Source organism: Sus scrofa, chromosome 15 (genome assembly GCF_054392235.1).
Source record: "Sus scrofa isolate SSC_HxYL_T2T_F1_AM1 chromosome 15, Sscrofa_HxYL_maternal_Yorkshire_Landrace_v2.0, whole genome shotgun sequence".
NCBI lineage: Eukaryota > Metazoa > Chordata > Mammalia > Artiodactyla > Suidae > Sus > Sus scrofa.
The window spans coordinates 92261029-92272772 of NC_139397.1; the positions used below are offsets into that span (position 1 = coordinate 92261029).

General features: G+C 37.8%; 1 protein-coding gene across 10 annotated transcripts in view; it reads right to left on the reverse strand.

The window, feature by feature from the left end:
• SLC25A12 (solute carrier family 25 member 12) overlaps nt 1–11744 on the reverse strand; it is a 204055-nt gene that overhangs the window by 88303 nt on the left and 104008 nt on the right. For 6 of the 10 annotated variants that reach the window (XM_084999505.1, XM_084999504.1, XM_084999509.1 and 3 more), the window contains exon 2: nt 10650–10703. Coding sequence is in view for 2 of the 10 variants with exons in the window: in XM_084999504.1 (XP_084855630.1) it covers nt 10650–10703 (54 nt within the window). In the remaining 8 variants the exon portion in view is untranslated. Of the gene's footprint in view, nt 1–10649; nt 10704–11652; nt 11696–11744 lie in introns of those variants that run through there. The other 4 variants (XM_021075519.2, XM_021075521.2, XM_021075522.2 and 1 more) reach the window with 1 other exon arrangement.

The window sequence follows — 11744 nt, forward strand, 5'->3', positions numbered from 1 at the left end:
TGAAGCATGGGTTCAATCCCTGTCCCAGGAACTTCCAAATGCCTTGGCCAGAAAAGAGAAACAATTATTCCAAAAATGCTTCAAAGCAGAAAAGCTGAGGATCCCATTTCCCTCCTTGCTTACTGAATTTTTCTGCTTTTGCCCAAACAAGGAGTTACTTTTCCAACTCCTCACCTTTCTCCAAACCAAGGTTTCCTTGGGGTTGGCTTCTGCTTTTGGTGGTTTACCAGAAAATCAGTCCTAACTGGTCTAGGCAGCTTTATCTCTGCTTATCCAACACGTGGCTGTAATACGAGTCAAAACAAACTGCTCCTCCACGACTCTGTTCCAACTGAGATAAACTGACATTTTCAGGTTTTAACATCCTTTCGACTTCAGTAACCTTCAAATGACAACGTCACAAAGTTCAGTGACGACAAATATCACATAGAGCACTTTCCATATAGAAAAATAAATCACATGAGCAATGGAAGAGAAACATGTACCAAGGCAAGCGCTGAGCATATGAAGCTAATCCTCTTGCTGTTCTTCACTATCACGGCCTTACTCCTAATAGAAGCCAAATTTAGTCAGGAATGCATGGCCTTTTCACTACACAAGCACTCTATGTAACAAGAAAGGCCACAACAGATCTGACCACACAAACCCTGTTATGGTAATACAGTGTGGCATTCATCTATTGGAAATAATATTTTAATGAGAAAAAAATAAATTTTAACACATATGGCCACATCAATTTTAACAATTCTATTGTGCCACACTGATTTTTTAAAACAGAGATTTTAATTAGTGACAAAATTTTTCTGATGTTTACTAAAATCTACACATGCATTAGGAAAAGGCAATTTTATACATCTAATTAGCACTGTAAGCTGCATATTTCACATATACTATAAGCAAAACCTTCTTAATTTTGCAAAGAAAATTCTCTAGAAGTATGCCTTTCTAACTCAGATGCTTCCATGAAATACTATCTTCTTTTCCCTTTATTTACGTCTTTTCACTGTCCATTATACTGTAACATCCCACTGTTAGGTACTAAACAATGCAATTTCTAACAGAGTGAGGAGGTGCAAGACCCTTGTTAATCACTGAAATCAACTGAAGCTACCATAATAAACTAGGTTTACCAAAATAATTTTGCCCCTAAAAATGGTCCAAAACCTTGGAAATAAAATAAGGACTCCAGAGAACTCAATAACTGGAACTAGAATGCTTCTCAGGGCAGATTGAGTTGAATAATTAATTTGCATTGTTCTTAAAATAAATATTTCAATCTTGCGGTCTAAGTAACCATGGAAACATATAAGGAGCATATATATATTTATAACCCTTAACAAATCATGTGTTTGACGATCACATTACAGCTCCTAGGAGTATAGATTGCTTTACTATTGGTAAGCCTTGATTAAATACCAAGACTTTTGCCACAGAGAAAGAAGGACCTTTACGCTGGCAGGGAGCAGATACAGAGCAACCAAATGCAATGTATGAACCTGGCATGGATCCTGATTTTTTTTTTTTTTCTTCCTTTTTTAGGGCCACACCTATGACATATGGAAGTTCCTGGCTAGGGGTCGAATCAGAGCTGCATTTGCCAGCCTACACCACAGCCGCAGCAATGACAGATCCAAGCCACATCTGCAAACTATACCACAGCTTATGGCAATGCCAGATACATTAACCCACTGAGCAAGGCCAGGGATCGAACTCACATCCTCAAGGATACTAGTTGGGTTCTTAACCCCTTGAGCCACAATGTGAACACCGAGATCCTGATTTTAATAAAGCAACTTTTTAAAAAAATGACACAAGCATGGAAATTTCAACATTGAATGGAAACCTATGTTTCAAGGGAAAAAAATTATGTATGATAATAGTATTGAGTTTTTTTTGGTTGGTTTTTCAGAGTCACCATCTTCTAGAGATAGATAATGTAGTATTTACAGTACAGTGTTAGGTGTGTGGAAATTGCTTCAAAATAATCCAATGCAGTTGCAATACAGATGAGGCAAAACTGGCCATGATAGTTGGTGAAGTTCAGTGACAGGCATATGACAATTCATTATACTACTTTCTCTAAATGCACATATGCTTGAAATCTGCCATAATAAAGAAAAAGGCTTTTTAAAAGCCTACAGAAAAGCAATGAGATGATCCTATATGTACTACCATACTGTGTTGTCTCACAATATTAAATAAAAAAGGCAAGCTGCATTAAAATACAAAATGCAAGTCTCCTCCATTTACCATATAACCTTGAGGAGGTTGTTTAACATTTCTGGGGCTCAGTTTCCTCATCTATAAAATAGGAATGTTAATGGCACCTACCTCATAGAGTTGTTCTAAGAATTACATACGATGATCGTATAAACCACTTAGAATAATGCCTAAGACATAACAGTGACTCAGTAAGTAAATAACAGCACAGTTTTAGAAGCCCAATACCAGTGCCCATGGCACTGGTTTCAGTGAATTGATACTTCAGAAATTTCAGCCATACTAAGTAAAGAGAGATGGACAGAAATAGAAGATGATTTTTTTTTTTCAAAATTATACACATAAGAATGAATTACAAGTCTCTTTCAGGGCCACATCTTGCTTGGTATTGCTTGGTTGGACTATTATTCCTTCTCTGGTTCAGATAAGCAATTGAAGGTTCAAAAGAAAAAGCTATACATATCTTCCAGACTCTCAGTTTTAGGCCTTGGCTCTACCCCTCCTCAGAACCTACAGACTTAAAAGAAATCACCTCTTAAGGTGGCATTCCTGAATGTAGTGATTTGTGAAGATTTCTGAATATGTATCTCAAAAACATAACTGATTACATGCATATAAACACATATTAGCATCTTCGTCACTTTATACATCCAGCACAGTTACCAGACGAACACAATGGACTCTGACCCTACTCAGGAAAGAAAAGTTCTCATCTCAGAAAAAAAAGGAAGGGGACAAAGACCTAAGCTTTAGTACATTCTCCATGTGTCAGGCACTATTTACATATTACATTTATCTTTATAACATTCCTACGTGCTAGGTGTAGTTATCCTCTCTTAGATTAGGAAAGAGACTCCAAAAGTAATGTAAACATCTAAGGTCACACAACAAAAGAGGATGAAATAAGGATTCAAATTCAGGTTAGACTACAAAACCCATGTAGGTTCCAGCCACACTCAGTTGCCTCCTGGATGAAAAAAAGTCAACTGAGACCCAGTTCAAGATTTTCTAGGAATTCCTGTCATGGTGCAGCAGAAATGAATCCAACTAGTACCCATGAGGATGTGGGTTCAATCCCTGGCCATGCTCAGTGAGTAGGGGATCCGGTGTCAGATCCTGCTCAGATCCTGCGTTGCCATGGCTGTGGCTGTGGCTGGCAGCTGTAGCTCCAGTTGACCCCTAGCCCAGGAACTTCCACATGCTGTGGGTGTGGTCTTAAAAAGCAAAAAAAAAAAAAAAAAAAAAAAAAAGATATTCTAAAAATGCTATGGACAAGAGGAAATTAAATTGGAAGAACCACAGTCAACTCAAAGCAGTCATCCATGAGAAAGCACAAAAATGTATGAGAAAGCTTACATTTCAATATGATCTATTTAAATATAATCATTTAAAATATAAATGGAGTCATTCCACTTCCAAGGTAGAAGACTGTCAGCAGTTTCCATGACATTCTTAAAAAAAAAAAATCAATGGGCAATGAGGTCAGGTACTGTATAGCACAGGGAACCGTGTCCAATCTCTTGAGACAGAACATAATTGGGGATAATATGAGAAAGGGAATGTATGTATATGTATGACTGGGTCACTTCACTATATAGCAGAAATTGGCACAACACTGTAAATGAACTATCATTTTTTGAAAAAAATTAAAGAAACAAAAACCCCCAAACTCTTCCCCATGGCCTACAAACAAGGTCCTGCCCCTGCCTTTTTCGTTTTAGTGCTGCACTCTTGGCATATGGAGATTCCCAGGCTAGGGGTCCAATTGGAGCTGTAGCTGCCAGCCTATGCCAGAGTCACAGCAGTGTGGGATCAAGCCACATCTGCGACCTACACCACAGCTCACGGCAATGCTGGATCCTTAACTCACTGAGCAAGGCCAGGGATCAAACCCGAGTCCTCATGAATACCAGTCAGGTTCGTTAACTGCTGAGCCAGGACAGGAACTCCAAACAAGGTTCTGCTTAATGTGGATCCTTCATCCTCATCTCTTATAGTCATTGACCCTCTCACTCACTGATGCTTCAGACACCCTGGCCTCCTTTTGGTTTGTTAAGTATACTAAACCCTATCCCCATCTAGGCCTTGGTCCTTGTGAACTTTGCATGTGTGGAATTCTCTATTTCTATCTTTTCGTTCTCAGCCCCAACAGGACTTCCTCAGGGGCCTTCACTGGCCATCATCTTGAAAAACGATCACCGTTTCCATCATTCCATTTATTGGACTTGTCACAATCTGTAGTTGTTTCTTTTGTTTGTCCATTTTTAATGTGCAGGCTTTGCCACTGTCGGTCTCAACCCTACCTAGAATGTGAGGTCCTACCTTCGCTGAATTCCTATCTACCAAGTTAGAACCTACCATAATGCCCATAATGCCCATCGTAGGCAATTAAAAAGGTATTGATTGGTTGGCATAGCACTGTAAATCAATTATAATTTTAAAAAAGAGACGAATGAAAGAAAAAATGGATTCTTAGAACATAAGATGGCATTTAATAACACTAATTTTCTCATCTTTTCAGTCATTTTTTTAATCTGTCCAGTTGACTCAAGGTTAAAGTCTGCACTATGTTACGAGTATGCCCTTAAAGCTTAGCACTTTTTTTAAAATGAGAACTCTATATAGTTTATGGCAAATCCTTTACAAACTAAAGATAAAGGTTCTCACCTTCAACTTCTATAGTCTGAAGAACTGGTGAAAACCCTTCTAAGAAAACTATAGATTCCCTCCTGTCTGTCTCTCACTGGTTCTTCAATCCAGTTTACGCTGGGAAGTTCCCTTTTAACTTCAGGTTCTGAATTACTAAGTTCTCACTTTTTAAATTATTCATTCGCTCAAAATTTAATAATATACATTGAGACTTTGTTTTCATTTCCCTCAAAATATTTCCCCAATCAAGTTAACATTTTCTATCATTCCACACCTTTCTTAATGTCCGTTAAATCATACAAACATACATATACGTTTAAATACACCTACAACAACATATATGAAGTGATTTTTAGAAAACTGGAATCATTCTGTCCTTCTTTCTTCACTTATAGTACATTGGAAATCCCTCTAAATCAGCTGGAATAGGCCTAACTCATTCTTTTTATTATCTGCATGATTTTCCTTGATATGGTTATCTCACAATTTTTATTTTTATTTTTTTTTATTTTTTTTGCTTTTTAGGGCCACACCTGTGGCATATGGAGGTTCCCAGGCTAGGAGATGAATCAGAACTACAGCTGCCGGCCTATACCACAGCCACGGTGGATGCTTAACCCACTGAGCAAGGCCAGGGATCAAACCTGCAACCTCATGGTTCCTAGTTGGATTCGTTTCCGCTGCATCATGATAGGAACTCCCTTGTAAGTTTTCTACCACTGCCCTTTGATAGCATTTATTTTGTCCCTTTTTATTTCTGAGGAACAACTGATTGTTGCAAGTAAACAACGCTATACGCATGTATTCTTACGGGTATTTTTATTTCCCTAGGATAAATATCCCCAAAGTAGGATTGTTTGTTTAAAACGATATCTTTTTTATTTTAAACCATTGCCAACTGCTTTCAAAGAGTCTTTGTTTCCACGAACACAGTATGAGAGCACATTTTTTCTTCACATTTGGCCTCAGTAGATGTTATCATCTTTCAATACTTGATAGTCTCATTGTAACAGTAACTTTGTGGTTCAAAACTTATACTTTGGAAAACATAGCTCTAACTCATATTTCAACAAAACAGAAAAGTCTCCTGCTAAAAATCCTGCTTAATTTCCTTCTCAGCCCTAGGTTACTGTCAAAAGTAAATAAATACACAATATGTAAACAAATATTTACTGAATAAAAGAATATTTCTTTCGATTAAAAATATATCTGTTATAGAAACTCTAAGGAAGAATCACTCTGTGAAAAAATGCATTTTCATAACTGTATATTTCATTTTTACACTGGTGATAGAAAAAGGATCAAAATAATATTTGAGTGCTGCATTTTTGGTCTAGCATATATAACAGTACAGTCTCAACATGTATTGCTTTTACCATAGAATATACATTGATAGATGAACAACAGAAAGTCTATCAACTTAAAAAAGAGAGAGATTTTGAAAAATTATTCATTTAAAAGTTTTTTTTTTTTGATAAACCTACTTTACCACAAAACACAAACCAAACCAGATTAACCCTTCGTTTTTAAATCTCTCAGGCTGATAACAAACAGCTTGTGACATTTCTGGTTGTCCTCACCTCACCTCCCTTTTTATTGCTTCTATTGTCTCCTTTTACTACTCCAGACTTTCGATGTAGCAAATCTGGGTCAATGATAGCGTGTGGGTAAAAGAAGACATAAATCAAGAAATGACAGCTATAAGGGTAGTAATAGTAAAATATTAGCTTGACAGCTAGTTATAAAATTACAGCAGTCTATAACACAAGAATTCATTTGTTGTGCTCCCATGTTATGAACTTGGAGGCAGGAAAAAGCAGAATCCTGGTAAATATTATTTTAACTAACAGAAAACAGAGCTCATCCAATCTGAGAAACAATGAACATAGAAAAAAATCAAACTATTTCCCTGTTCTCAGAACAATCTTTTACTTTTATGAACTTGCACACATAATTCCATTATAGTTATACTAGCACTTTTAAACAGGAATATTTTGCTCTTTACAAAACAAATGACTTTTTGAGCCATATAGACTATTTGTGAATTTAGACAGTTAATGCCATAGATCTAAATTTTACAAAAGAGAACTTTCAATTGTATTCTACAATACACAAATGAACCTTTCCACAGAAAAGAAATTCATGGACATGGAGAACAGACCTGTGGTTGCCAAGGCGGAGAGGGAGGGAGTGGGATGGACTGGGAATTTGGGGTTAATAGATGCAAACTATTACCTTTGGAAGGGAAAAGCAATGAGATAGTGCTGTATAGCACTGGGAACTATATCTAGTCACTTATGATGGAGGATAATGCGAGAAAAAAGAATGTATACATGTATGTGTGACTGGGTCACCGTGCTGTACAGGAGAAAATTGACAGAACACTGTAAACCAGCTATAATGGAAAAAATAAAAATCATTATTAAAAAAAAAAATAAAAAAGAAATCTCCTCTGTAGTCTTTCAGTAGCTCGAATGACCCTGAGCTCAAGTGACCCCCAAATCCTACCAAAATCAAACTATACTAATAACAGAATAATCTAGATTCTAGTCTTTGATTATATCCTTTTTGTGAAATACTACTTTAAACTTCCACAGGACCCCTCTCCCTAGTACCCCTCTTCCTCCTTCCACTTCAGTAGCAGTTTAAATCAGCCCCTTATTTCTTGTCTCGTTTATAATTAATCCTCCCAAGGATTTGTCTACCACCTGTACAAATTTGTATCTGTCCTGACTTTAACTTATTGGGACACATTTATTTAGCAGCTAAACTTTAACTCCTCCCCCTCTCCAAAATTCCCAAAATAGATACCTTATAAATGAACTTCTATCCCACAAATGCCAGATTCACTACTCCTTCCTTTACTTTCATATTTTATACCAAATTCAACCTATCCACTCCTTACAAAGCCCCTGGTATTGTCCTTCCATTCCACTTCCAGAGCTATCAGCCACTCCAGGTCATTATCTCCCATATGAATTATTTCAGCAGCCTCTTAGCTGACCTCCCTACCTACTTCCAACCTCTCCACACTTTATCCAACCTATACAAATTGCTGCCAGAATCCACCACTTAAATTGTGCCCACTCAGAAACCCACGGCACCTTCCTACTGTTTCAAATCCAACCTTCTTGGCCATAGTATAGTAGTCACAATGTAAAGGTAATTTTTTCATCACCTAAGTCACCAGATTTTTTTTTTTCTTTAACTCTTAACAAACACAGGCTGCCATTAGACACATAATTCTAGCTTTCAAAGTCACCCCATTTCAAGATCCCACATAAGGGTTAGCACTGTATAGCAATGGGAACTACGTCTGGTCACTTGTGATGGAGCATGATAATGTGAGAAAAAAGAATGTATACATGTATGTTTGACTGGGTCATCCTGCTACACAGCAGAAAAGACATAAGGGTTAAATACGTGGGTTCTACAGTTTGAGTTGAAAGCAGTCTCTACCACTTAGGAACTAAGTGATATTCACCAAGTCATTTAAATTCACCTGTTTAACAGGGACAATAAATCTACCCCCTAAGGTTGTTATGAAAATTTATATAATACCTTTAAAGGACTAGGTCAATGTCCAGCACACTGCAGAATGATTGATAGCTATTGTCATAATTAAATATACATGGCCACTCTGAGCTAGAAAAGCCAATTTGATTGTCCTACCAGAGGCTAGGCATTTGCCTTCACTATTTTTGACTCCCTCAACCACAAACTGGAAGATAAAATAGGTCTCAAAGAGGAGGTAGTCATATTCAAGAACTGGCTCAATCTTTCCCTTTAATTATTCAATAGCTTAGTGTCTACTACTACTAAACTAAATAAAAGTGCATATATGGCGCACAGCAAATAATCCTCAGTAAATATTCGTGGGGGTAAATATGTTACGTTGCTAAAGAAATACATAGTATGTATTTTTGTTTACTATTATCACTGAGATATTAATAAATCACATGCATCTAAAACAAAACTGTTTCTGAACAAGACCCTACAGCTTCAAGTAACCACAGTTTGAAGTATTTAAGACAGAAATTTAAAAATCTAAGATGTCACTTGCTAACGGGCTTCAAATTGGTTCAACTAACTATATTGTATCTTTCTAGCTACATTATGGTTTCCTTAAGGTACGTAGCTCTGTTCTGTCTCATCAATAGTTCTTGGGTCAATGCTTTATAGTTGGTGCCAAATGTTCAATTATGAATTCCACAAACTTTCAATATAAAAATAAGAGCATCATCGAAATAATGTATAAAAAGATTTAAAAGCTTTCAAGAAGCTAGGCAAAGTCCCAGCTTTCTCTTTGTCCTTTCAACCTCCCCTCCCTTCCAAAAGCCAAATCCATACAGAATTACAGATTTTTTTTCCATAGGATGTTTAAAGCTGAAAGGACTTCAATTCCCACTCCCTTACATCCCATTGAGTCCAACATGAGAAGATGAAGCCCAGGAAGGCTGGATAGTTAGCCTACAGGTACAATAACCAGATAGAGGCAGGACTGGGAATTGAACCCAGTGTTCCTGACACCTGAGTCAAGACTCTGTCACTACATCATGCAGCATTTCAACTGACTTCTTCCATGCCTACTTAATTTAGGAAATAAAATTAATGATATCACATGAATTCCTCATAAAACAAGTGCGTATATGGCATGGTTAATACTGACACTTTTTTATTTTCAAGAACACTTATGAAGAATAAAGGTTTCAAGCCATAAACAGAGCATGTCTATTATAATTACTTTTGCTCTGGAAATGATGCCTTCCTTTATCAAATTTTATAAAATTTGAGATTCTCATTTTCACTAAACTGGTCATTTAGGCAACCTCCTCCCTAACAATAGGTTAAGCAATCCATGTCTCAGATAAAAATGTCATCTATTCCAGGCTGCTCTGCATATGTTAGAACCTGTTCCTAATATAGAATCATAGACTTCTGAAGTTGGAAGGAACCTTGGAGATCACCTCTCATTTTACAGAGGAAACTAATACCCAGCAGGGACCTGCCCAAGGTCAAAGGCTCTATACAAGAACCAGGTTCAGAACAGAAAGATCTCAAAAGCGGTTTTGGAGAACACAATATTTTGTGGAACATCTTAGCTTGTCTCCCTTTACATGTACTTCTTAAGTACAATTTCCTACATGCAGAACTTTTAAAAATTAAGAAAACAAAAACTAAGCCAGTTTTTTTTTTAAAATGTCTACAGCCAAGTCACTGATCCTAAAAACTTAGAAGTTAAGGCGGATTCCTCCAAGAATCAGAGAGTAACACTTTCTAACACAACACCCCAAAGCCTATGGCTATAATAGAGAGGGAGAAAAGACACACACAATTTAAGAATAGCTATAATATTCTTATCTCTGTAACAAATTACATAGAGAATTATATATAAGTAGGAAAACCATACACATGCAACTTTCAGGGAAGAAAGAATTTTAACCATCTACCTATCAACTGCACAAGAGTATCAATACATTTGGAAATTTTATTTTGGTCACAATGCTTAAGGGAAGCTGGAAATTCTTTTTAGTGTTTTGGGTTTTTTTTTTTTTTTTTTTTTTTTACACAAATCTTAAGTCACGTTAAAAAAGATTTGGAGAATTTTTATCAAGTTCTAATAAAATAAGAGAATTGTAATCTGTATTGTCTATTGTCGTGTTCTTAAGGATATATGAAAATAAAATATTCCTGAAAGTTAAGGCCTGAAAAGTACTGGACTTATACCTTCTCCCTTCCCCCCGGCCCAAAGAAAAAGCATGGCACAAAAACCAATTTACCTGTAGGAATATATTTCTTAACTCATGAGGATCACCTCGCTTGGTTGTCTGCACCTGTAAGGAAAGGGGGAAAAAAAAAGCCCTTTAATGCTTCACTAGAGACCACACATAATCTCCTCAGATCAGAGTTCACAGATGCTCTCAATCAATGCTCTTATCTTTTATAGGGGCATTTAATTTAAAGCAAACCAAAAGCACTAATACTGATAACAACTGTCAAATTGGAGATCTGCGACCACAAGGTGGAAAGACAGGTGTGAAGAGCCTAAGATATAGCAAATTGACCAGAAAGATTTCCTCTGGACTGGAAAGGGAAGGGCATGAAGATCAAATCTCTTACTTTACTCCATATCCACTAGCAACACAGAAACCACGCACTTTCAAATCAAGAGGTCAGCAATAGTAGAAACAACAGGAAAGTTGAAACACCCAAATTAATCTCATGGCCTACTGGCCTGTCTTCCCAATGGAAAGCAAAGCAGAATATAATTATCTCCACGCCCCTCTTTCTCCACACAACCTAAAATAATGAAAGCTGCTACAACGTTTCCAATTACTTAGACATCCTATCACCTGTGGCGAAAAACCAACCACTGCCCCAGGCTCCAGAGGCCCCAATTTACTCAATTAACTCACCCCCTCCCCCACCGCAATAGACAGATGCCTGAGGTATCTTCGGCCATACATGCCATTTCTTCCTACTCCCGTTCTGATGCCCTCCAACTCCGGGCTCAGAATCCCCTGTACCTAGGGCAGAATATTACTTCCTTCACCGACCTGTGGTCCTCATAAACCCCTCCAACTCACAAACCCTCCTCCTTCCCCTCCCCCAGTCGGGCATCCTCTCCCTCCCGGTCCAAGCGCCGAACAGCTCTCCCTGGAGCTCCAGGACATGCTATCTAAGAACTAAGCAAAGAAGTAAATGGAAAGAGGTGAGGGGCTGCAGGCGGGGTCCCGGGAATATCTCTTATGCTATAAAGGAGCAGCAGAGAGTTAGAGTCACCTTGACCGCCATGCTGTGCTCGGAAGCCGGGGACGAGCGAGTGAGCGAGCAGGGCCGAGCTGTCAGGGCGCGCGCGCGCCGCCTCCCCGACC